This window comes from Triplophysa dalaica, chromosome 22 (genome assembly GCF_015846415.1).
Source record: "Triplophysa dalaica isolate WHDGS20190420 chromosome 22, ASM1584641v1, whole genome shotgun sequence".
NCBI lineage: Eukaryota > Metazoa > Chordata > Actinopteri > Cypriniformes > Nemacheilidae > Triplophysa > Triplophysa dalaica.
In genome coordinates, this window is record NC_079563.1 from 16,218,736 (window position 1) to 16,246,585 (window position 27,850).

Below are 27,850 nucleotides of genomic sequence, written 5' to 3' on the forward strand. Positions count from 1 at the left end.
CTGACAGTGAACTGAAACTAGTTTGTTCTGCAAGAAACAATTTATAGCATAAAACTTGTAGGAAAACTTCGATCAATTTCTTGATATCCCTTCAAAGCTTTTGTTAACTATCCTGTTAGAAATAAACTCAATTTTTGATGGGAAAAATGCAGACATGCTGACCGTAATCCACCAGCAACATCCAGAGCAAAAAAATCTAACCCTAATTTCCAAATCCCACATTTGGTTTGGTTTGCTTTATTTCTTATATAGCACATTTCTGCTGCCACCAGGGCAGCCCAAAGTGCTGTACATTACATCTAATATTCAGACACACAAAGAAAAAATGATCTGGCAGCTGCGTTTTGCACGAGCTGTTGCCTATGTAATGCTGAGTGAGGAAGACCTAAGAACAAAGAATTGCAATAGTCCAGCCTGGTTGATTCAAATGCATGGATGGTCTTCTCTAAATTACTCATGGACAGCATAGGTTTTATCTAAACTATTAACCGAATAAAATAGAAGCATGTTTTCACCACTGAATTAACCTGTACAGTTCATCTCGGAGTAAAAAAAACCACCAAAGTTTTCAGCATGAGGATGAATGTTTTGAGACAGCGACCCTAGATGACTAGAGATCAATGGATTGGAGCTGAAAGGTCCAAACACAATCACTTCGATTTTAGACGCATTCAAGTGGAGAAAGTTCTCCGCCATCCATGCTTTTATTTCAGTTAGGCACTGGACCAATGTAGAGCAGGACTTATACACTGGGTTTAGCGGGGCATTCAGTTGCGTATCGTCAGCGTAGCATTGATAGGTAATCCCAAATTTCCTAAAAATAGACCCCAAGGGTAACATATATAAGGAGAACAGGGTTGAACAAAGAATTGACCCTTGAGGTAAACCACAGAATACTGCAAATTGATCACATTTCACCTCATGTGGTACACAAAACCTATTTAAACAGCTTCCCTATTTAGTTTCTTCCTTATACACATATTGATGTTATTGTGTTTTAACATCTCGGCGTCAAATATTAACAGGAACACATGAGTGCACCTGTAACGTCATGGATGGCAAAGTCTCCGCCCAGATCTCAGTTACTGAATGACAGCAGGGCCGCCGTTGACCCTTGTGTCAGAACAAAGTTAAGAAAACCACCTGATTTGAAGAGAGCTGAAAACATTGACTCTGTTTTTAATGTGTCCAAGTGTATACTGAACAGGAAGTGGAACGATATCTGATTACAGATTAAGCCTTTGTCATGTGACGCTTTCAATGGTGTTAAAGCTTCTGACGGATGAGGTCATTCTCAGAGGTCGAAATAGATTTCCTGCTTGCATAGTTGACCAATCCCAGAAAAATACATTAGTGACTATTGTTTATAAACGTTTTGTTCAATTGTTCACTGTTGATCTGCATCAACTGAATATGTCAAAAAGAAAACCTTTGTCATGTCATCAAGGTTAAAATAAAATCAATAACACTTCTCTAAGAATTAAACTTGAGTGTTTTAGATTAGTGGTTGTTTAGTTTTGACACACAGAAGGTTTAAAGGTCGTATTTGTTAGCTTTCAGTGTTTGCTTTAGTCTTTACTGTGACTTGAATGTCAATACATTCGGGATCATTTTTTAAAAGTATGTTCTCATTGGCAATATAGAAAACAATGGGTTTGAGAGTCTATCATGGTGAAGCGAACTGAAACTTGTCAGAGGAATGCTGATTTCCTTTTCAAGCGGAAGAAGATTCTGCTTTTTCCATTTGTTACTCATTTGGTTAGTAAAGTACAATGCAAAAATGCTGTGGGATCCATACTTCCGGTAGACGACTCGACAAGAACAATCGGCAGGGGGAACAAGTAACTCATAAGTTTCACCATGCAGGTGATTTTAGAGATTTGCATATCTGCATTTACCTGACTGCTGAAGTTTCAGAGGTGTGGCTTTGGCTGCTCATTACACATACAGACAGGGAATAGAGAGACTTAAACACCCAGAGTTCTGAAAGGTACGTTATCACACACACAATGTCTTCCTTTGTCAAATCCTTCATGTTTATGATCATAATGTTTATAATGTTTTGTATAATTTGAATAATGTCTTTTTTTACTTTGTTCAACTTTCAGAACTTGGTTTGAGGAATTTGTCGGCTTGAGTTTACCAGGAACCCAAAAGTGGAGAAGATGAATGACAATACGGTAATAATCCAGTTATTAAATGTGCTTTTTTGAACATGTTTCAATATTTATATTCTTATGTTACATCGTTTTGTATGGTTTCATTTAACCAAGAACCAGTTTTAGCTAGATGTGTAAGTTTATAAAGCATTAACCAGACTTCTGATAATGAACAGAAGATTTTATAAATGATTCATCAGCCTTTCTTTAGGTCGTTTCTCTTCTTCGTTTTTGACCTTAACATAAAATATTCAATCTCAATTCTAGCTGTTTCTTTCATTTAACGTCACTTAAAATGTTGTTGTATAATTTAGCTAAGGGAAGTCCGGCTGGTGTTTAGATTATAGTTGCTGGTTTGTTACAGGTCCAAGGTTGCCTCTTTATCAAGGTCTTTCAGCCAATCCTTTATTTAGATCACCTTGGACCATGCAAGCCATACTATCAGCGGAGTAAAACAAAACAAACTGGTCCATATCTAATCCCATAAAGCTTTTAGGGAATTTCTGGTCTCCAACCGTTCTATGAGATTGTTGTTTATACTGTATGACCTGATCATAATCATTATATCCTTTTCACTTGCATTGTTGGCATTTTTTATTTAAGTGTCCCTGTGTAAAATGCAAACAATAAGGAAATGTTTTGTTTTTCTCCACCCACTCAGCCCAGATTTGACAAGCATGTGACAATTTTTTCGTTACGTTTTTGCAAAGTCATTTATGTAAGGAAATATTTGCTGAATGAGCTACAGGAAACCTAATATTTTAAATCAATAGATCAAAATAGATCTACTTTAATTCCTCAATACATGTTTATTTCGTAATTGCATTTTATATTTTTATATATATTTAAATTGTAGAGTATACATAATCATTTTGTTTTCATTTTATAAATTTTATAACATAACATATAAAAATAGTTTATTACCTTTCATTAAAATCTAACTCACTAGATGATGTTACATTGAATTAACAATAACCGATAGAAAGGCTCTGTTTTAGGCTACTTTTTAAGCTAAATGAGCCTTCCTTGCAAGTAATATAAGGCTGATTCATGATTTTGATAGTTTTATATTATTATTATAATAAATGTCAGAGCAACAGCTAAGATCTGATAAAGAAGAGATACCAGAACACACTTCTTATTTCTCAAACAACGTGGTATAATCATAGGCGATTAAAAACAGTATAATGAATTTCACTTCATAATTTTACTTTGAAAAGATTTTAAACATAACAAATGTTCATTTTAAATGCAAGCCTTGTAATTTTCCCTCAGATCCATTCTCCTTATGTAAACTATGGATTTCAACACGAGGAGCGGCGAGCTCCTCCATACGCACCTTCACATGGGATGTACCCAACTTCACAGCAATACCCTGGACCCCCAAACCCTCAGCCACAATACCAGAGGACTTCACCCTCGTACCCTACCGAGATATACTCACCCGCTCAGAGTCTGCATCAGTACACACCTCAAACGGCACCTGTTAATACCCACTACACCGCCACACCTGCATTGCACCACGCTGCTATACCTGTCCATAAAGGTGGTATCTCGTTCTTACACTTTTATTCTTTCATGAGTTTTAGATTTGATGAAGTAACAGTTTGACTATGTGGTAGGTCCCAGAAGAAAAGTATGGCCGTGGGTGTTGGCCACAGTCATCATTCTCCTTGTTGTCTGCGCTGTCATAGTTGTATTGCTTTGGTATTTTGGTAAGATCGCCAAAATACGGATGTCATACAAATAATATTATTATTATTCAATTGCTTGTTTTTTTGTTAATATGCTGTGTTTGTCCTCTGGCAGGTCTGTTCAAGTGCAATGGACGAGAATGTCAAGTAGATAATTTATGTATTGGCCACTCAGACTGGTGTAACGGTGTGACGGACTGTCCGTCAGGAGAAGATGAAGCACAATGCTGTAAGATTCAACAGCTGTTTTAATAGTTTATGTTACAGAGCTTCTTTGAATTTTTCCCAGAATTTATCACAATGTGTCTAGAGAGGATACATTTATTCAGCAGTGTCTTAACCAGGGTGGGCGGGTCCTCGAGATGACTTGGAATATGACAAAACAAGCACTTAAATATAAGTTAAAAAAACACAAAAATGTGTATATATACATCTTTTAGCTATGCCAAGCTCTATTAGGTAGTAATTGTGAATCTTCAAATAGTGTTGTGGACAGCAGGGGGCTTCAAGTCAAAAAGGTTGAGACAGGACTGTAGTAGTAACATTGATATTCTGTAAAACTGATTTGTGCTAAACCCGGTTAAACAACAACCCGGTGAAAATTGACAGTCATTTTTTATAGATCGTTTACGTATAATGTAATAGCCTGTAATTTTACAGTTACTGTTTTTGAAATATGGTAAAAACCCTATCAAATTACAAGAAAAGACTGCAAATTTACAAGAAAATCCTGAGAAACTGAATTTTTCGTTAAAGGTGTGATATGACACGGCTAAAACGATGTTATCATTTGTTTTAGATGTAGTGCAATGTGTCTACACGATATAAGGTTAAAAACGCTGTATTTCCAGATACCGTGCATGTTTATATCTCCTCTTTGCCCTGCCTCTCTGAAACGGTCAGATTTTTAACAAAGCGATGTGTGCTATGATTGGCCAGTTAACCAGTGTGTAGTGATTGGTCGAATACTGAAAGCGTGTGACGAAAATGTAACGCCTCTTACCATATTTGGAACATCAAGTTCCAAAGCAATTGTGCCGACAGGTACACCCACCTTACTTGCGTTTACATTTGGTCAAATCATACCACGAGCTGACGTAGATTTGTGCGGGTGTGGGTGAGCATTTGCTTTGAGATCGAATGCGTGTCTAATACATGCATGGGCAACTTATAACACATGAAGGACACAGAAAAAAAATTGCCGCGCCAGGGACCCCTTTAAAAAAGTTTTATGTCGATTTTCTTACAGTGGAATACGGTAAAAAACTGTTAATACACAGATTTATAAGAATTTACAAGAAATATATAATTTGACAAAAAAATGCCCCTGGATTTTTATACAGTATGAATATCTGACTTCTTTATCTGTCGTTTTTTTTTCATAGTTCGTCTGTACGGATCTAATTTCCTTCTTCAGATGTACTCTAATGAGAGTCGGACATGGGAGCCCATGTGTTCAGATAAATGGAATGACGATCTCGGAAGACAAGCGTGCAAGGACATCGGGTACCCCAGGTGATGTTTTAGCTTGATTCTGTCAAGTCTGTTTTTTTCATCTGAAATTCTGTCTATAAACACAAAACCTTTTTACTGTAATTGTTGTGAGAAACTTAACATCTCTACACTGACATTCAAATTTCAGCAAATTTTTCTTGTACGATTTGATCATTTTGTCTGTGAGATTGTCTAAAACTGTTTGTTTGTGTGTTTGTTTGTCGTTTATGCTATAGTAGTACTTATGTTGGCTATGTGGAGACTTCTACTCGATCATTAGACTACATGATGGTGAAGGGAGAATCTCTTAATTTTACTGGTCTAAATAACACCACTCAAAGTCTTTTCACTAAAAGGTACATTGCAGAGATCGTTTTTTCCTGAAGTTCCTTATGTTCGTGGTTTAGGGTTTTCTTGTGATACTTTTTTTATGTTATTCCAGTTCAGACTGCCCGTCTAACAGAGTAGTGTCGCTCAAATGTATTGGTAAGATAACCGTGTGTATTTCTTCATTGCTATGTGTTTGTATTTTAGAGAGGCAAGTCAGTAAAGTATACAAGCATTATGTTCTTGCTTCTGAATTTTAGATTGTGGAAGGAACACAGCGAGCCGTATTGTGGGCGGGAGCACTGTGACTTCAAAGGGTGTGTGGCCATGGCAGGTCAGTCTGCAGATAAACAGGAATCATTTGTGCGGAGGATCTGTCATAACTCCGTATTTGATCCTCACTGCAGCACATTGTGTTGAAAAGTAAGTGCTCTCAATGAATGCGTCTCATTGAATGACTTTATGATGAACTATACTAAATGAAATACTGAACTCCCTTTGCAGATATTCAGATCCAAGGCAATGGACCGTGTTCGCTGGATATCTGACTCAAAGTGAGATGTTACATACAACTGGAAATAGAGTGGATCGAATTATTAAGCACAACTTTGATTCAAATAGTAACGAGAACGATGTTGCTCTGATGAAGCTGAACACTCCGCTCCAGATGACATGTAAGACCTAGTTGGACTTTATCCATAGTGGTAATATGCATAATCACATCATTTTTTTGTATGAACTTCTCCTTTAACACAGTGTCTTTTTTTCAGCTAACGTCAGGCCAGTGTGTTTGCCCAATGCGGGCATGTACTTCTCTGCCCCAAGAGACTGTTATGTCACAGGATGGGGGGCTCTGCGTAGTGGAGGTTTGAAACTTTTTTTTACAGAAACAGACATGTGTAGGAAACGTTCACCCCAAAATAAGATCATTACATGTTTCACTGATTTCTTCATTCAATTTGACTTTTTTTTTAAAGAATATTCACAAAAGCTTTTTTCCAAATGATGATTATGCGTTTAGAATAGCATCAGATGTTATGAGAATATTTAAAACAAAATTCTGTATTCCATAGAACAGCGTATGGATTTGAAATGTTTAAACCTTTTTCTATTTCTGAATGTACTGTCCCTTTAAATACTGGACAGAAATAAGATCTACTCAGTCAAACAGCTGTAAAATTGTATTTTTGTGTTTTCCTAAAGGATCTGGCTCTGAGACCCTGCAAGAAGCCAAAATCCAGCTGATCGACAGATCGACGTGTAACAGCGGGCAGGTGTACAACGGGCAAATCACAAAAACCATGATCTGTGCTGGTAAACTGGCGGGTGGAGTGGATTCCTGTCAGGTCAGAAACATTCACTATAGAACACAATTACTTGTTTTAAAGAGTAAATAAATGGAATATTTCTGAAGGCTAAATTAAATAACTGTGGTTCTATACAGGGGGACAGTGGGGGTCCTCTTGTCACAAATGAGAATTCTCTATGGTGGCTGGTTGGGGACACTAGCTGGGGTGATGGATGTGCGCTCAGAAATAAGCCCGGAGTCTACGGAAATGTGACCTACTTCCATGACTGGATTTATGAACAAATGCGGGTAAGATTTCAAATGTAATTCTGAATAGTGACACTGAAATGTATTCTCTTTTTTTATTGTTATCAATATCATTATTAATAATGCCATGCCAGAGAAAAAAACTCTCTTTCTCTCTCTCTCTTTAGAAATATTAGGTTACATATATTTATGTGTAAAGAAGGTTTGGGAAGAGTGACTGATCAAAACCACCGACACATCTTGGAATCTTTTTAAGTGCACATTTTTCATTTAGATTTTGTGTTGAAATATTAATCTAAAATAATTAATTATTCAAAGTATTTATTTTCAGTAGTGTAAATAATTACGTCAGATCCACAATATGCTATAATATGCACTTTGTTGTTTTGTATAAAGGACAGTTGTGTAATGTTGAACTGATGCTGGTGTATTACATCACAAACAATTCTGTTCTCTGGTTTTCTGTGGTTTGTGGCTGTTTAAATTTACAAAAGCTTCATTTGAATCTCCTCCTCTTTTTCAAACACACGAATACAGTCAGAGATCGTGTGTTTGAGCAAACAACAGAGAAGGGCAATCAAACCCACATCACTATAATCAAACGCGCCCTTTTTTAAGGGCTTTAGTAAATACTAAAGTAAAAAAAAAACTATTAAAAAAAGTTAAAAAGCATTTATGTACAAAGTCAAATTTTTTCTTTTTTACTTTTATTAAAAAAATTCCACTATTGATGTGTAATCGCACTGTATATAATGTATATATAGAAAATATAAATGGACATTATTTTGAAAACGAAAAGCCTTTTTAAACTTTATTGGAAATGATCATCTGGTGGAAAGTCCAGGAGACAGAAGAACCGGAGCAGAACCTCATGTTGGATAAATACAAGAATCTTATGAAACATTATGGCTCAGAATCATCTGACCAAACGGCAGCAGCAAAGCTCTTATGACCTGTTTTCCTTGACTGTTCTTCACACCAGAAAATATAAATTCACACCAACCCACGGAGCACCGCGGTTCCCGGCACCATTATGAGGTGTTATAGCATATTCAGCAGCGGCATTAAAGCCACTCCTTTCCATTTTAGCAGGACCTTTAATCACTGCTCATTGAATTTGCGGCTCTAATCGGCAGATGCTCACTGGAGAAGATCAGCGTCTGCTACCTGTTTGTACCAATTAGCAGATGCGTGACACTCGGCTGACGGCTCTTCAGAGGGTTAACAGATGTGGCAATTACAGACTCATTTGAATGAATGCTCAAGGGGTTCAGCATAAGGGCTGGGCAATTACACGGCAGCCTGGGAACCCATTTCATCTTCAGCTTTATTCTCAGTGTCTGTGAGAGCGAAGCGTTGGCAGGGAACCCACCGTGTGTTGACAAACAAACACGATCCTGTGACTTTTTTTTCCATCGGGGAAAAATGCTGAAAAGGGTCATAAAACTTAAACTGATTCAGCTCGCCTGATGGCCCTGTTGAAAAAAACATCATATGGACCAGCACATGACCAGCCCGGACCGGCATCAAAACACACCAAACCAGCATTTGGTGTTTTTTTCAACAGGGTGTTGGCAAGTTTTTCGACGATGAGCGGGAGCTTTAAAACAGGACAACACAATTTTATGGCACTTTATACATGTAACTATTGTAGGAGGTAATTCAATTTGTGCAATCACATTTGTACGTTTTAGTAGCATTAGGTTTAGAATTGTCAGATTCACATCATACAAATATATACGAATTATCCATCTTGTTAAATTACTTTGTTAAAGTATTGTAAGATCTGACAAAACTGGAAATCATTTGTGGCTGTAACTCTGTTTCGGTCATCGTGTCCCTTTTGGTTTGCATTGAAAAACCATTAAAAATGTGATTTTTTATTTCTTTCTTGTGTTTCGTTCTTATTTCAGATGTAATGCTGTTCTTTTGCTGTTCTAGTTTCCATTCGCCAGATAAAATCCTACCAATAGAACCCAACACCAGTAGAGAGCCACTTGAACCTTTATGGATCCCATTAAAACCATTGAATTAGTAGAATTTGTGGTTTCGTCAGCAGGATTGTCCAGGCAGTTATCTCCAAAATGTGTTGTCGTCATCTGCACCCATATGTCAAATCCCACACATAGAGTATTCTTGTGGTGACATTACTTTGTATTCCCTGTGGCAGAATACTGGTTTCTTCTATCAACATGAATTAATTGAAAATAATTACATTCTTGAGGTCGACTGTCCCTTTAAGGAGTTCTCCAGGTACCAAGGCACAGATTTTCCACATGCTGAGGTCATCGCTCGGCTCTCATGTGCAGTTTGCGTGTCTGCCGATCAAACAGAATGCGTTGTTAAGTCGGAGGGCCTGATCAAATACACTCGCCTCTGCAGCCAATGAGGGGGGAGAGCTTGTTACTGGGCAGTTGTGGGTCTCTCTCTCTCTCTCTCTCTCTCTTTCTCTCTCTTTCTCCTCTTGGGGTCAATGTCATACATCAGTGTTCATACATTCCCTGTACTAGCCGTGTGTAGTCTCTGCAGCTTTTAACATCAGCTAATAACATCAACTATCAGCTCACCTCAGCAACATATTAGTCCAATTGGTTGAACACAATCTGCTGACATTGTAGGAAATATAAAACAATATGTTTTATGCCCCTTTTTGGTATGTTCCTTTAACTCTGCACCATCAGCTTTAATCAGGTATTTATAGTCGTAAACTATAGTCGATTTTTGTAATGATATTGTTGATATTTGATCCGAGACAAGATGTGAAAATACGATGTGCTCGAAAAATCAAGTCGGTTTTCAGCTCATTTTAAGGGAAATACAACAGTGGATTGCAGTTCTCGTGATAAACAGACGGGGGCGCTGCTGACAGATGAAAAATCCGCCAACGTAAGACACGAGTTGTGGGGGTTCCCTTCATTTTTATTTAACATAATTGTTATTAATATTTAATAGTAGGATAAGTTAATATAATATATACATATTTTAAACGATAAATGAATTCATTGCTTAAATAAATATAGACAATTATAATGTTATATGGTAATTAGCATGTAATCGTTTGTGATATATTAAAGCCAAATAAAAGAAATACATGAATTCGGTTTTTGATGAGAAAATTGAGTCTGACATGAAGAGTTTGGTTTTCAGTCTCTGTTATTATTTTTGAAGTAAGAAAAGACTACAAACACTACCAGGCTGCTAAAACAATAATTAAAACAATAGCAATGAGAAATAATTTCACAATTATATTTTTAATGTTTTAAAATTTTGATTTCACATTTGAGCCTTTCATATAAGTATCACACTTCTTTGTCTTTGTCTTTATCAGAAATAATGTTTATTTAAAAAACCTTAAATGTGGTTTAATTATCAATTTATCATGATCCATACATTTGAATTTTTCATTATATTTAAAAAATGAAAATTGTATTCTGTATTTTACATGTTATCATGGGATGTTTGTTACCTAAAACCAGAATGTTATACCCTCATTTTTTGTACTGAATATTTTCAGAAATAAAGTATTTTTCTGCATGAATGGCATTTTGTAAGGCTAAGTTTTTTGTTATTCTGTCGATTCAAAGCATCATTTATAGATCCTAAAATGTATTTCTCATATATGCAACATACAAATCAAATTGTGTGCATTGGATAATCATCTATTTGAGAATCTATAGACAGAATATTCCCTGTGATTCTCTTCAGCCTGTTGGTCAGTTTTCTGTTGACAGTTTTGTATTTAGGTCACACTGGAGCCCTCGGGCCACAGTAAAGAATGTCCACTGCAGGAGTGATTGACACCCTTTCTGATAGTAAATGAAGTCTCCAGCATCTCTGAGCTCCAGTCACAATAATAAACCAGAGCTGCATACTGATGCCCTGCCTTTATTTGTTTTTTAATGTGATGTTTTATATAATAAGAATAAGTCAAATCATTTGATGCAGTTGTTGAATGGCACAATTAGTGTATCAATTCGTTTTGGCTACAAATGCCTCTTATTTCCCCATAATGATAAAAGACTTAATTTTATGACCTGCTGAACCAAATTGCCTGGGATTTTGAAGGCAAATGAAAAGCAACAAGAAAATATTTTTAACCCAAACTGTGGCATATTTATACCTGGCCATGTATCTCATGATAGAGAAACTGAGTTCACATGATATCCATTATAATCATAATAGGTCCATATTATTATATTCAAGCACACAGCACAGACGTTTAACTCTCTTAGCGGCATGTGTAACATCTGCATGTACTAAACTCAGCCCTGTTCTTTCAGCTGTCTGTCATGTTGACAGGTCTTCAGGCGAAACCATGTTAACATCCTGTGGCTGTTCTCCAGCAATGGGTCCAGATGGAGGAGATGCAGGTACCTGCCCTTGCCTTTTCACTGCCAGCCCATTCACATCAGCCCCCGGTACACCTCCACTCCACACCATCTGTGCCAACCTGCCGTCTCTTCGTCAGACAGTTGCGGGTTCTGCCATGCATGGCAGGCCTGCAGCTGTGCAGACAGCCAACTCAACATCTGTGTGTCCTGTGGGACAGATGGAGGGGGTTGTCCTGCTAAATTGATCAACTGCAGTCGGCCTTTAGCACAATGTATATCGCCATGTATAGACTATAATAATGTGAACAGAAGCATCGGGACGCCCCCTTCAAATGATTTTAGTCTTTAGTCATTTCCTTAATGCAACAGCATTTAATGATATTCTAGAGAAGTTTGTGCTTCTAATTTTATATAACACTTGGATCAGGGCCCTTTTCTAGGCCACGACAATGCCTCTGTTCACACAGCTAGATTTAAAAAGAAATGATTGATTAAGTTTATGGTAGAAGAACTTGACTGGTCTGCAACAAGACTAGAATAGAATAGCGCAGGGTAATAGACGGAATAGAATTGGGTAATGGTATAGAGCAAGGTAATAGAGTAGAGTACAGTTGAGTAGAGTAGAGCAAGGTAATAGAATAGATTAGAATTGAGTAATAGTATGGAGCAAGGTAATGGAGTAGAGTACAGTAGAGCAATGTAATGGAGTATAATAGAGTTGAGTAATAGTATTGAGCAAGGTAATAGAGTAGAGTAGAGTAGAGTAGAGTAGAGTAGAGTAGAGTAGAGTAGAGTAGAGTAGAGTAGAGTAGAGCAAGGTAATAGAGTAGAATACAGAAGAGTAGAGCAGAGCAAGGTAATAGAATAGATAAGTGTAGAGTAGAGTAGAGTAGAGTAGAGTAGAGTAGAGTAGAGTAGAGTAGAGTAGAGTAGAGTAGAGTAGAGCAGAACAAGGTAAGAGAATAGACTAGAGTTGAGTAATAGTATAGAGCAAGGTAATAGAGTAGAGTAGAGTAGAGTAGGGCAAGATAATATAATAGATTAGAGTTGAGTAATAGTATAGAGCAAGGTAATTGAGTAGAGTAGAGTAGAGTAGAGTAGAGCAAGGTAATAGAATAGATTAGGGTTGAGTAATAGTATAGAGCAAGGTAATTGAGTAGAGTAGAGTAGAGTAGAGCAAGGTAATAGAATAGATTAGAGCCGAGTAATAGTATAGAGCAAGGTAATAGAGTAGAGTAGAGTAGAGTAGAGTAGAGCAAGGTAATAGAATAGATTAGAGTCGAGTAATAGTATAGAGCAAGGTAATAGAGTAGAGTAGAGTAGAGTAGAGTAGAGTAGAGTAGAGTAGAGCAAGGTAATAGAATAGATTAGAGTTGAGTAATAGTATAGAGCAAGGTAATTGGGTAGAGTAGAGTAGAGTAGAGTAGAGCAAGGTAATAGAATAGATTAGAGTTGTGTAATAGTATAGAGCAAGGTAATTGAGTAGAGTAGAGTAGAACAAGGTAATAGAATAGAATAGAAAAGAATAGAATGGTAAGAAAGTAGAACATAATAGAGCAGCTAGAAGAGAAGGGTAAGATAAAATAGAATTCCTGTTTAGATATACATCAAAATATATTAGTCTAATGTAGACTTGCAAATATTAAGAATTGTTACTCAAAATAATGATATACAGTATCATATATGATAGTCACCGCACGTAGCTTGCAACCTGTCACAGAGACCTGGTCTACAGAGAATTGCAAAAAGTGAGAGCATGAACAAAACCGGGAAATAAATAAATAAAAGAACTTCATACATTTTTATGACCACACATACAAGGTCAGCCATGTGCTTTGGTTACTAAGCAACACTGCAAGCCCGTGTCTGAGGGTTTTGTCAGAAGTTGACTCAGATGTGTTTTATGTCTGTGAGAGTAACAATCAGCCTTTGATTACTGTGCAGCATCAAACCCAACAGCAGCTGCCCGGCAGTTCAGTTCTGTACCGTCTCGCAAGCAGACATCAGTCTCCCAGAATATTAAGTAAACGTAAATTACCGTAAAACATCAGGAAGTACATCTGTAAAGCATCACATTCTTATTATTGTCTAATAAATATCTGACAGACATCTTAAAAAGAAGAGATTTAGATACCCCATAAACATTTCAAAGATAAATAGATGTCTGGCCATTGTATGCGTGCCCTCAGGGACATATTATATATTTATGTGTTTTGTTGACTTTGAGCACTTTCGACTTAGTTATCTTGTATTACCTCAAGCATGTTCTTCATTCATTCTGTGGTTTGCTTGGCAACCAAGTTGACCGCCTTTCAAAAAATCTTTATTGGTTACTTCATTGGAAATGATGCCAAAGCTAATCTGCTTAATACATTTTCACACATTTCTATCCTGTGCCTATGCCTAATTCTGTTTTTCATATTTAAAATGCAAATTTCAGTGTTTCTGTTTGGTTTAATTGTTGTGTACATGAATCAGTAGTGAAACACACTAAGACCACGTCACAAAATAAAACAGTAATTTAAGTTGAAGGTACTGTTTGATGTTTAGAAGCCTCTTTCATTCAATGGTTCTCTCTCTCTCTCTCTCTCTTTATCTTACAGAGCACTTCTTTATTGTATTGCGTCTCAAGAGTCCTGCTGGGCGTGGAACGCGTGAAGAGCCAATAGCACACCAGCAGGAGGGTGGTGGTCAGTGGCCAATGAGACAGGGGGGTTTAGAGTGTCATAATGAGAGGGAAGAAAAAGACTCAGCGCTTCTATATTCACTATAATAGGCAAAATTACAAGAACGAATTGTATATTTTGTATCTTTAAATACAGATTCTCAGCTGCATGCATGTTGCTTTAAGGAATGATGTGTAGATGAAGATGCTGCTGAGCTTTTAGACCAGGAGTATTCAATATATATGATCAATACATGGATTCTCAACAGCAGGTCATTAAGACTGTTCAACCCAATAAAGCGCTTATTCTCTTGTGTGAGAGATTGGCCATTTCATTTAGCTCCCGGTGATTCATGGGACTTTGCTTATTAAGCGGGAACTCTCCTGTAAAACGAGCTCATTCATATTATCATACGGCTGTTGCCATTAATGAAATCAAACAGAGATCAAAGTATTTTAGACAAGTATGAGATTTTCTCATGAGGTCAAATGACATTTGTGATACCATTTGCGCCGCAAGATCCGACAGGCGGATGACATCAAAGTACCGCGAGAGCGATCCGAAAAAACATACAAAAGTCTGCTTTCGAATCGCTCTCGCGGTACTTTGATGTCACCCGCATGTAAGATCTTTCGGCGCCGCATCAAGTCGAACAAGCTGCGCGTTCCAAGGCATTGCAGTGGGCCTTTAAGAACTCCAAACGCAATGATTATTTAAATGTACCTGTATAATAGTGGATAAACATTGTCTTGTATAATTGCGTGAAATTTCTGAGCAAAAAAAAATAGATAATAGGTATACGCCACTATTAGTTTTGCATAATAAGCATTTATATTTATGCATTTGGCAGACACTTTCATTCAAAGCGACATACATTGCATTGTACTTTACCTGTCTTTCTGAAATATGCAATCCCTTGGGATAGAACCCATGACCTTGGTGTTGCTAGCGCCATTCTCTGACCACTGAGCCTCAGGAAAACATGATCACATAATGCACCTCATCGCTCTCCTTCTGAAACCTACAATGTCATAATTCCTTGTTTTTCGGGAAATGAAAAAACTGTATTTTTAAATGATTAAGTACTATGTTGTCAGAGTTGACAAGCACTTTTATAATATGTTTTGTTGGTTAGATATTTGCAAAACCCAGCGACAAACATAAAGGGTGACTAATAATAATATTTTACGGCAAAAATAAAAATAATGATATATAAAGTTACAAGGATTCTGAAGGACAGAAGTGACCTGTAATATTTATAATAAAATCTTTGTTTCCATGTACAATAATATTATGCGGTGTATGTTTTTGTCCAATGTATTTCTAATGCCACAGAAAATATATTATCCACAACTAGGAGGAAGATCTGTGTTTTCTAGGCCTCCAGTCAGAACCTGTCAATTTATTCTAATAGCATTATAGATGAAATGAAGGAGCGTGTGAGATGGGTCCGGGGAGAGCTATGTATGCTTTTGTAATGGATTCTCCAGCCCAACAGCTGAAACATTGCTGATGCTCGAGCAGAGAAATGCTTGTGAGGGCAAAATATAGCCAGAGCTCCAGGGACTATCCAGATGCAGTGACTATTCATAACTGTAATGGGTATCAACCACGTCGACAAAAAAGCCAGTAGAAGAGATGCTGAAAACACAAATTTATAGGAAACAGTTATTGTATTGAATATTTGAATCCGAAGAACGGTTTCATGCTGTCTTGAGATAAGTCTATAATGTTTAAATAACATTAAGTCAATTGACCGTTTGTTCTGAAATAAGATAAAGAAATGGGACAGCAATACATTATCATTACTTATTCTGATGTTGCATGTACCGCACAACATTTTGCGCCAAAAGTCAATGTACAAAAAGCCTCTACAGGTTGGAATAAAAAAAGGTTTTAAAACAGATGTGAACATGAGCATGCGCTGTTCTCTGTTTGATCCAGCCCCTCATGTTCTCCTGTATATCCTCTAGGTTGGAGTCACCAAAGCTCAAACCACAGGAGACGGGCGACGCCTTTCCACCTGGTGCACATGTCTCGCTCCCTGAGAGAGAACACAAAGAGTCACCTGGTATCTGCGATGGCAACCAACGGAAGACCCCCGGCTAAACCTGCTGCATGAACCGCCCTTCGCTGCTCCCGTGGGCTGCGCGGAGCTGAGCATTACCGTTGTTGCTGACTACAAAAGCATCTTTTTTCCTGCTTTTGATGCTTTGTGTGACATCAGCCTGAGCAGATGCTTGACACCATCCCACGGTACAACACCGAAGCACGGCTCTGTTGCGATAAACCAGCTCATGTACAGAGGGTATACACAGAGCACAGGTTTTCAAACACAGGTGCGGGTCATATAAATCGCAGAATGACATAAATGTGACGAAAAGGAAAATTTGCTATGGCAGGGAATCCTGGGAAGAGAGCTGTGTAATTCAGTAAATGGTGCAGAGGTTGTGCTGGGTATAGGGTGGGCGGCTGTGTGTCTGGGGGGGATGGGAGGGGTAAGATATGACTCGTGCAGCTCATGTAAAAACACAAATGATTCTTAAAATGTTATCAAAGCTTTGATTTCGCATCTTATGCTGCCTGTTGAGTTCATCAGACATGACTTTCTGAGTTACATTTGTTTTTTTTATGCATTTTAAATGTAGAGGGGTAAACGGGCGAGCAGATCTTGAGAAAGCGGAGCGGAGCTGAGCTGAGGGTTAGTCGTGTCCCGGTGGCTGACTCTAATGATGTGCTGTGGGTTTGACAGTGATGAGTGACAGCTTCTGTTATTCTGCAGCCATCACAGATCTGTGCTGAACCTGAAAATCACAGGCAGAGTCTGCAAAGACAGGACAGGGCCAGTTTGTCTGCAAATCACAGCGAGACAAAATATTATAGCTAAAGATGTACTACAATAAATAGTAATAATAGTTTTACAATGTAGCTTTGTGAAAAACTCAAACGCAAAAAATCTATCACAACTTATATAAAAATGGACAGAAATAAAATAGATCTATTTCATTTCATGTTTGTCATATCAATCCACAGTCATATACCATACAATTTTTATATTTGGATAAATGCATGTATGGAAAATTCAACATATATACAGTAATTGCATATACATCTATTTACATACTCACTATATACACTTAACACACACAATAGATAGATTCAATACAATAATAGGCTTTATGTTGGCTACATAATTATAAAAATACAAAATTATATAATTAAATATTATAAACTTATATAACACTATACATTAAAATATTACATGTTATATTTTACATATAACAATTCATACATTTACATATTACATTTGTTGTTACGTATCAAATACAACTATCTTTATTTGTATTAACAATTAAAAAGGCTGTTTTTCCTAAATATTTCAGGAACAACTCGTTGATTCTATTTATATCGGTCTGTGTATATGGCTAGTCAAATCTAATTAAAGGTTAATGTTTTTCCTAAAACGCAATGAGTCGGCCAAACGCCTCACTGCTCAAGAGGCAAATGCTCTGATTTGTCAAGGTCAATTAATGAAGGGAGCTTAAGGGACGGAAAATAACTCACATGCCCTCAGGGGTCCTGAATCCTAACGGAAATCACATTAAATGACATAAATTCATGTCTTGCAATTAAGATCATTTAGAAGAAGCCGTCACACACAACTGTGATCTTACCGTTAGTATTTGTCAGTTTTACATTGACAACAATGTGAGGCCAGCAATTAATTGATGTGTAGTATAGGTGCTTTAAACCTGTGATCATGTGATTATTTCTTGGTGTGTTTGGACCCTCTCTTTAAGAACAGTAGCCCTGCACCTTTAAGGCTGCGGAGGAGAGAGACAGAGGATGGAGAGAGAGAGAGAGAGAGAGGCTGTTGTGTTGTGTGATGCTGTGGTGCTGATGCTGAGCTCTGGAGTCATCAGTGCAGCAGGGGAAGATGCTTGCTGCTGACTGCTGGACGGTGCGAGGCGGTGAAGAGGGATTTTGCTCTGAGTACAGCTAACAGCCATCATCTCTATCCATTTAAGAGCTGGAATTTCAGGGCCTTTTCTTTTCTTTCTTTTTCGTTCTTTTTTCTTTCTTTTTCTGTAAAGTTTCTGATATGATTTTCGCCTGTTACTAATTCGACTGGATTTACTTTCCGCGTTTTAGTTAATTGGGCTTTCTCGTTGTATGAGGCTACACCTGTGCGCAGTGCTCTCAGTTAGCACGCGCTCTGACTCAGCATCGCACCTGCCTGCCTCGCACCATCTCGCGCCACAGCTGGAGCTCGGCTCGGCTTTTAACGGAGACGATTTGCCGGGAGCGCACACCTCAGCCACGCGTGCGAGCGAGCGACAGTGCGTGCGTGCGTGTGCTCGAGGAACAGAGAGTGAGAGAGAGCTTCGGTTCATATGAATCTCCTCTAGTGGAACTACTAATTAAAGATAATTGAAATATATTTACGCAAGGAATTGTTCGGAGGAAAAGTGCGCAGCGGTCAAAGAAAAACCTTAGTTTGGAGATAGAAAGGTCCGGGGCATGTGGATATTGGCCATCATCTTTTTCCAGTGCATTTTGAATGGTAAGCGGTCTGTTTTTTTATATGCACTTGAAAGAATTATATTTGCCATGAATTAAGTATGAAATCAATCATGTTGTGATGTTTGGAATATGTGATGCGTCCTGGTCCATTTCAGCGCAGCTCGAGTTCGTTTATCAGCAGGTTAATTGTATTCAACGCTACACACCATTTCACAGCACCATTCTTTTAGCTTTTTTAGGCTACAGTTTACAAAATCAAATACCGTTTTGCTACAAAAAGCATGCGTGTTATTTTGTTTGAAAGGTACACAATTAATTTGCAAAAGTAAATTACAGCAATTGATTCTTAAATGAGCATTTAATTGTCTGTTTGTGAAAAACCTTATCTGATGTCATTGTATTATGTTTTACAGTTTTAAATTCATAACATGCATGAATGCATATGCAAATCTCATCAAATGCATCATGATTGTCAAGAAATGGATGACTGATGACATGACGTAAAACTGACATTTTTTCTTTCCTTCTGTTTTTGCTTCTTTTTTCATGACCATAGATATTTTAGAATAGTCTTAAAAATGTGCTAAAATTCACCAGAAAGAATATTTTAAGGGTACAAGAAAAAAGAACACAAATCCAAGAGCAGAATTTATAAAGTGGTAAAGCTGGTTTAGTGATATTAAAGTAAACATTTTCTGGGAAATTCCTCAGAAAAAAAAATGTTTTTATTGTAACATCCTGCCTTAGCCGCCATGTTTCAAGAGGAGGCACTGAGGCATTGAATGAAAAAAACATTTCCCAGTCAATCAATTGCCACTTTATTTGAGACCTTAACCCTTTTTTCAAACATTAGTATTATTATTTTTATTTGGGTTTTCCAAATCCTATGACCTCTAAAATTCTACTGCAAATGCTCGACAGGAGGCGAATGTGTTGATGGTTTTAAAATGGAGAGACAGTGAGTGGGTGCTGGTTACTGGGCTAAATCAGGATGGGTGTGTTTATGGTGGAAGAGAGAGGTATTGGGGGGGTGCAAGCATGCGGGAAAATGGGGGCATTTAGATGGTTTTAACAGTGTAACACTCAGGGGCGTTTATATCCGACATGGGTCGTTCCACACTGACCGGTGATAACAGTGAATGAAACAAACCCAGAGATGCGTTTTGAGGAAAAGATAAAAAATAAAAAATGAAAGGACACAGCGATGCTTTAGCACAAAGGGTGTCGTAGAGCACTGGTTTACAGTTGAGACGAACCACGACGTACACTACGTTTTTCATTCGTGTTTTACGGAAGCAGATTAATCAACCACAGGCAGTTTTTGCAAGATAATTGTAAAATTTCAATCTTTTCAATCATGTTTTCACAAGCTTTGCCGGAATTCCGTTGGGCTGTGACAAAGCCTGAATGCACACAGTCATTTAACCTCAATTAATGGTATATCAATAAAATTGATTATCATCTCACAGGGATTTTTTTGCAGAATTGAGTGCCTGCTGAACTGGGTGTAAATGAGCATTCCTAAAATGCATTTTAAGAGTTTCTGCTTGATCGATATGTTTCAATTTGTTGCGTTGTGTTTGGTATAGTATATATAGGTATTTCGGATGATACATTGATCAGTTTTTTGATGCAGTGCTGTTTCTTTTAGCGCAGTGCTCTCTCTCTCTCTCTCTCTCTCTCTCTCTCTTAGGGCAGTGTAGCATGTATCTTGCGGGTGTGTGTGGGGGAGAGAGAGAAAAAGAGGCAATACAAAATGAGGCTTTCATGATTTGGTTAAGCTCACAGCCCAGTTCTCCACTGGTCTCTATGGAAACCCCTGAAATGTATGTTGGTGCAATGGCCTTGGAGCTTCCTGTGCAGGTGACCCCGGAAGTGTTCCGTAATGGCTGCCAGATGTACGGAGGAAAACACTGGGTGCTTGTTTACGAAGCCGTATGGGATCTTTATCTGAGTGTTAAAGATAAATTAATTCCCAAGCCGCTCGAACATCCCAGCTGGGATTTCATTTTCATCCTTGATTTTTTCCTAGACCGTCTTTTGGACAGTTGGACAGTTGTTCTTGTCCCAGATTAACAAATCAAATTAAAGCGATTAAAAGAGAAGTGCATCCAAAAAATGAACATTTCTTATGTTGTTCCAAACCTTTGCAGTAGGTCTTTCTTTCTTCTGTGGAACATAAAAGGAGAAACTGTGAAGAATTGTAGCCTATTCATACTCGTTTTTCCCCTTAAAATAAATGAGAAATTAGGCCTTTAAATTTCAAAAAGGGATGCAAAAGAAACAAAAAAAAAAAAAAACTGATCATTTAATAATTATTATAATCTAAATCTCTTTGAGAGTGGATTATCGAGTCAGGGACATGAATTTTGTGATCAGATGATTGAACTGAATTTAAATTACAGTAAAAAGATCATACTAAGAAAAGGATGCATTCATTATAATAAAAAATATTTTTGAGCTCTTCAACATCAAGTTTTAGCATTCCAATGAAGAAACAAAGTCATATGGGTTTGAAACGACAAGACGGTCACTTTAGGTAAACTATTACTTTAATAAAAATCATTCATAATATTTATTCCCAAAACAAACATTTTGACGATTCACTCCCCGTTTTCATAAACTCGGCTCCCTGGTATTAAACAACTAATGTTTTTGCATGTAAAATCACGCTGAGTTGTTTTCAACGGCTCTTGTGTTTTTGGAGAGCACTTGAGAGCGCGTGCATATTAACACACAAATGTAATTGGAACAGAACAGAACGGCACACAGACGCAGCAGAAAGTGGGAGTGCTGTTGTTTTTGTAAACTGATGCTAGGGGCCAGCTCTGACACACACTCAAATGGACACGAATAAACAGCGTGGGGAAGAGCAAAGTGCCCAATCAGCTGTCCCTTTCACCGAAACAGGTTAAGAGAGCTTTTAGTTGAGTCCAGATCAAACAGAGAAAAGCGTGTGGGCACATCCATTTGTTTTCCTTCAACTATACACCAGTGTTTGAAGACACACTGGTGGTACAGAAAAATCTGAGCTACAATGTTTGCGAAACTGGAAAAGAAAAGATTGTTTTTTTGTGAATATACATGCAGTATTTTAAATAGTCTGCAGTTCTCAATATACTTACACAATACTAGTCAATGTTTATGGTCATAATCTTTTGTCATGAAATCTTAGTTGCTACCATGTGCATAAACAAACAAACAAACATTTTATTTATAGACGGTTTCATCGGAGGCACTCGCCTGGCCTGAAATTATCTTTCTGTTTATTGGTCTGGCTAGTGTCTAGTAATATGCCCATTTATTATATTTAATTTATATCAATGGTTTTTATTTTATATTAACCACATTAAATTGAATTAAAACTACTCAACTGTTATAGATTCTTTGCGAAGGTCTACCGGAAGTTAAGTTTTTGGCACATAAGGTTTGTAAATGTTGTTGCCTCTGAAACCAAAGTTTTGCTTTCTGGTTAAATGCATCTAAGCGTGAATACCCACACACACATTTGTTTTTCCTTACATGTTTTAGATTTTCACGTAGACATCATGTATGTTATTAAGGAATTTTCTTATTTGGAGAACATTGGCCGGTCTCCACAACATGATGCACAAACACACACCGATTTACATGAAATATGTCTATACTATAGGCATATTTTCTGACAAGACTTTTATTTTTAATATAGAACTTAAATGACTTAAAACTACCCCGTGAGACAAACCTATCAGAATAATTCACTTTTATTTACAATTTTGGTTCCACGTTATTACTGAGTAAACAGACAAATTGTGTAGACACAATACCATGTGAAGGTGCCTTCAGTAAATGTGTGCGACAAAGATTTGCACACATTTTATTTTAACACTTTCCCCTTAAGCTCATTTTTCTCAAAGCATGAATCATTAAACAAATCATATACACCTAGAAGTAAAAAATAAGTGTAAAGAAGAAAATAAGTAATATAGTGGCACATAATACCATAGAAAATCACAACGTGTATTGAAAACAGACACAATTTGTAGGGTCAAACCCTGTATTGATAGCACAAAACACACACACTTCATTCTCCAGTGATTCTGCGAGTCGTTTGGCATAATGACATCTTGATGATCAGCTTTGCTAACTGTGTAATGAGAGCTAATGCTGATCAGCATTCATATTTTTCACTCGTACAGCTTACTGTCGTATAGCAGGAAATATGCCTGACAGACGGCCCTGTGCTTACAGCCATAATATGTATTTATCTCCTGATTTGATGACTTGGCAGGAAGAGCACCTTGTGTTTCTACTGATTAGACTTTTCAATCTCATTTTTTCAGCAAGGAAGCTTGATGACTTGAGCACGAAATGCTTTGTTGCTCATTAATTGTGACCATAATGAATGATGGACACCATGAATTTTCTTCGGAGAAAGAAAGGACAGATTGTGAGTTTTGGTTTGTACCGTGGTGAAAAAGCAGTACTGTAGATGAGATAATTTAGTGTTACAAAAGGTTTTCTGAGTGTACACAAAAACCGAATGGATGGTTCTTTGTGAGCTTTTACAAGCAGTATAAAGTGCTATGTCAGCTATCTGCCCAGTTTACGACCATATTTGTGCACTTTGCTGTTGCTAAAACAGATGCTATCATCAAGACGTATGACCTGTTTGCTGTGTGATTTCTGCAATAATTTGAGTTCGGTTGTACACATTGGGATTTATGATGTGGTGGCCATAAAGGGACAGTTCACCCCCCAATTTTTGTCCAATATTTATTCACCCTCATGTCATTCCAAACCGGTTTTGATTTCATTTGTAGAAAGAAGATATTTTGAAGAATGTTGTTCACCAATCAAGATCGACTTCCGTTATTTGGACACAAAACCACAGAGACATTTCTCAAAATACCTTCTTTTGTGTTCCACAGAAGTAATACTCATATACAGGTTTTGAATGACACGAGGGTCAATAGATGCTGACAGAATTGATATTTTTGGATGAACTCACTTTAATGTGATTGGGGATTTAAAGGGGTTTGAAATGAGTTGGTTTGTTGATGTCGCCCAAAAGTAGATACAGAAGGGGGGTGCAGGTTGATAATAAAAATATAAAAGAAAAAACTATTTTAAACCAGTACGCCTATAAGACAAGGTACATTTTTAATGAAAGTGTTTTATAATTATTATATAATGCTTTAAAAAATCATGTGTTAATTATATATTTCTTAACATATCTATATTTTGTATCTTTCATTTTTTATTATAATATAAATACAATACAATAACATTTTTGTGCTAAAAATAGGTTCTTCTATAAAAAACTAGTTTTTGGGTTCCCTAAAGAAACCATTCAGTCAAAGGCTCTTAAAAGAACCCTTTTTCACAACAATGAACCTTTTGTGAAACAGAAAACATCACATAATGGTTATTCTATGATATTAATAAAGACCTTTACTTTATTAGTGAAAAGCAAGTATAGCACAGCTCTGACAGCTCTCCAAAACAGGCTTTTATTAAGTTTTACACGCGCAAGTGTGAGCTAACAGTGATGGTTTGACCACATCATGTGTCCATGCATCGCAGCAAATTGCAACAAATTGGACAGAATTTCAACACGCAAATATGTAACATATTCAGATCCGGGCAAACGTCTCATTAAAGCTACTCGCGCCTCGGGCCCGTTCGGTTTCTCTTCCGTTCTCTATCGGCCCGTCCCCAGAAGTGATTATGCTAATTGCTGTTTGATCAGATGATTAAATTATAATTCGATTAATCCTGAGCACTAAATGCTCTGAATACATTTACATCTGCTTGGCTGCGTCGGTGCGCAGTGACGCGCGTTTTTTGCTGTTCTGCCGGAGAGATGACGACCTCGCACCCAAATATTAGCACACAACACGTTTACAAAAGAGACATAGCTGACATCACAGAAAAAGAAAATAAGTTTCTCTATGTTTTTAAGCCTTATGGGTATGATTCAGCAGCTAAATCTATAATCTGCCCTTGGTTAACAAATCCCACCCCACCAAAACCACAGCAATGGTTCGGTGTTGATATCACCAACATTCATCGCCAAAATGTGGGATTTAGTAAATGAACATAAAATACAAACACATTTCTTTTGCAATTAAATTACATTGAATGTATGTAGCCTACAGTGTCCAGGCAACATACTAAGTAACAGAACTGTTGTATTACGCACAAGCGCGCATTCGTTTAACGCCGCTCGCCTTCCATCATCCTCCGAGTCAGCGGTGCTGTAGATACAGACATCAACGACATAATTGATGTAGATCCACGGAGGCCGTTTGATCTCTTTCATACCACCGGGGAGCTCTAAACGAACGTTTGCTCTGACATTATTCAGATGATATTCAAATCATCTCACTTAAAAGATGAAAAAAAACAAGAAAGTCCGCTTTTCCAGTGGGACGCTCGCTGCTTCCTCTCTCGCCCTTCTCGGTATCTGGGGATATCTTGGGCTTTACATATTGGCAGAGAGCGGTGGTCCATTAACCCAGACACGCTGAGCTGTGCTTAATATTCATGAGAGCAAATTGCGAGCTGGTTAAATTGCGGTGCTCCGGTACAGCTCCCCGGCGCAGGGTTCGGTGTAGCCCCGGGGCAGGGACAGGATTTTTTACTCTTCTGGCCCATGTTCTGGGCTCCCCCTGCACTCGCTGGCTTTCCGCACGCCGTTGCTTTAATTACCTTGAGCCGGTGACGTCCTGTCAAGGTCCCGCAACCCACGGGGTGCTGAGGCCGGGGGGAATCTCTCTGCAACACAAACAGTCGGCGTGCAGCCAATAGAGTGACCCATCCACCCACAACAGGGTCAGGATTTCATCCTCAGAGAGACGGTGTGCTTGTTTTACTGGTGCACTGTCTGACATGATTCTAACAATCATTTGTTTTGTTTTTTTATAAATTATGCAAGCAATTTATCGCAGACGATTTCAGATCAGATTTTTTTACGAGAGTTCACCCCAAAATTGTAATTATTACTCACCCTCTTCATTTCAAACCTGTATGTTTTTTCCTGCAGAACATAAAGAAGATACTTTGAAGAATTTTGGTAAAGGGAACAACAGCACCCATTTACTTCTATGTGGACACAAAACAATGCAGATCAATGGGTACCGCTGTTGTTAAGTCACTAACATTCTCCAAAATATCTTCTTTTGTGTTCTGCAGAAGAAAGAAAGCAATACAGATTTTAAATGACAAGCAGTCAATGAAGACGATTTCATTTTTATGAATTATTAATTAGTCACATACTTAAAAAGGGACATGGCATACAATTTTGTATATTTGACATAAGCAATTCATCATGGAAATATCCAAACCATCCGAACATTTGATTTTGATGTTATGCTGGTTTTAAAAGGACAGACAAAGCATATTTTATAAACATGAATATAACAGTGTGATAGTATTACATTTTATTTTGCTCTACGTGGGAAAACATGCTTTTATGATCTTAGAAAGGTACAGGAGCATGCGAAGAGTAAGGTCGCTTTCCTTCCGAAACCTTGGATGACCAAATTCACAGTTTTTCAGGAAGTGGAAAAAATACTGTTATTTTTATATGATTTAATGTGGTCAAAGTTGACACGCACTGTTATTACCTTTTATTGGTTAGATATTTGCAAAACTCAGTGACAAACATAAACGTAAACAAACATAAAAAATTATGATTTCTAACCATTCTCAACATCTCCTATAATACCGCAACTGAATGCTATACAGTACGTCTACATAGACAATGTTGTCATGGTTTAATATGGCACCCCAGACCTGGTCCTATTCCAGATTTTTAAGGGTTAATTCCAGGGCTGTCCGTGCAGTTTGCCGGGTAAATATTGATTACATGTTACTTAAATAAATCGCCTGGCTAGTTTTGAAAAGGCTGTCTTGTGATGGCTGGTTACACACTATCAGTGGACAAATGCTAATGTGTTTTCAAAAGACAATCACGTATCTCTGCTCGCTCTAAATGTAACTGTCATTATGCTTGAATGCACCTCATTACAGACGTAAAGTCAGACCTGTTACAGAATTAGCAACCTAATGTTTTAAATAACAAAAATTAATTGATAAAAAAAATGTATAAATGAAAAAAAAAACACAGTTTGACCAAAGCTACATCACGTCATGACTTGTGGTTGATCAATGTGATTAATCAAAACGACGAGGATTAAATTGAGAGAATAGATGAGCGATGGCCAAGATGATGATAACAAAATAACAAAATAATTTAAAGCAAATAATATGTATATGTACAAATAGCCTATGTCATTTTACTATTTAATGTTTACATTTTTTCCAATTCCTTAAAATTATTAGCTAAAAATTGGCTCATCATTTGAATCATTGAACTCATTCTTTCATCCCAACGTGGCAAAATTGTATTATTTTTTTATTGACCTGGCCTGCGTTTCCCAAAAGCATCGTAACCTTAAGTTGATCTTAGAATCTTTGTCACCAATGGAGCTATGATCAACGTAGGCTTTTCATGCTTTTGGGAAGCGCAGCCCTCGACAATAAATACCTGTCATGACTTATGACAGGTAAAGTTATATCTCAATTTTAATATTTCCAGAACTTAGAAGATAGAGGTATAAAAAAGACATTCATCCTAATTGGTGGAGAGATTGTAAGGAATAAATGCTCCTACCCGACAACCCTGCCCCCTATATCAGCTTGACTTTAAAATGGTCTTTGCCCTTCAGTTGTCACATGCTCACCCCATAAATATCTCTCTGAGTCAAGCCCAGACAGGAGCACAGAGGGACGGCGTGTTAGAGCCTCTCGCTGGGAGAATTTACAACAATCACCTCTGAAAGGCAAAAAGGGAAGTGACAAAGAAAGCGTTCTGTCTGTTATTTAGAGTAGATAAGAATCACAGTTCATCAAGCAGCTTCGAGCGCCATATTCTGCTTTCTGTGAAAGACAGATTAATTGAAAATTAATGAATTTTATACTTGAAGAGAGTTGCCTGCCCGTATCTATCTTTTAGAAAACTAGACTGGGATGATTTTTTTGGGCGTTGGTTTTGGAATCTGAGTTTGAAAGAGAAATTCAGAATTTCAGCCCATCTGAGGTTAAATCTATGCAG

General features: G+C 37.5%; 2 protein-coding genes across 3 annotated transcripts in view; both read left to right on the forward strand.

Moving 5' to 3' along the window:
* Positions 1-1,596: 1,596 nt before the first annotated feature.
* Positions 1,597-9,112, forward strand: tmprss2 (transmembrane serine protease 2). 2 transcript variants are annotated; one of them, XM_056737358.1, is made up of 14 exons: positions 1,598-1,990; positions 2,109-2,180; positions 3,435-3,705; positions 3,782-3,874; positions 3,969-4,082; positions 5,239-5,368; positions 5,584-5,703; positions 5,790-5,833; positions 5,935-6,097; positions 6,179-6,348; positions 6,445-6,540; positions 6,878-7,020; positions 7,119-7,271; positions 7,397-9,112. In XM_056737358.1, exons 2-14 carry the CDS (start codon positions 2,166-2,168, stop codon positions 7,403-7,405), a joined length of 1,521 nt encoding a protein of 506 aa, XP_056593336.1. In that variant the 5' UTR covers positions 1,598-1,990; positions 2,109-2,165; the 3' UTR covers positions 7,406-9,112. The 2 variants fall into 2 exon arrangements, with proteins under 2 accessions (XP_056593335.1, XP_056593336.1); XM_056737357.1 differs by having other exon boundaries at positions 1,597-1,990; positions 7,119-9,112.
* Positions 9,113-18,173: 9,061 nt separating this feature from the next.
* dscama (Down syndrome cell adhesion molecule a) overlaps positions 18,174-27,850 on the forward strand; it is a 53,892-nt gene continuing 44,215 nt past the window's right edge. The window contains exon 1 of the mRNA XM_056736013.1: positions 18,174-18,790. Coding sequence (XP_056591991.1) covers positions 18,748-18,790 — 43 coding nt within the window. The 5' untranslated portion in view covers positions 18,174-18,747. The remainder of the gene's footprint in view (positions 18,791-27,850) is intronic.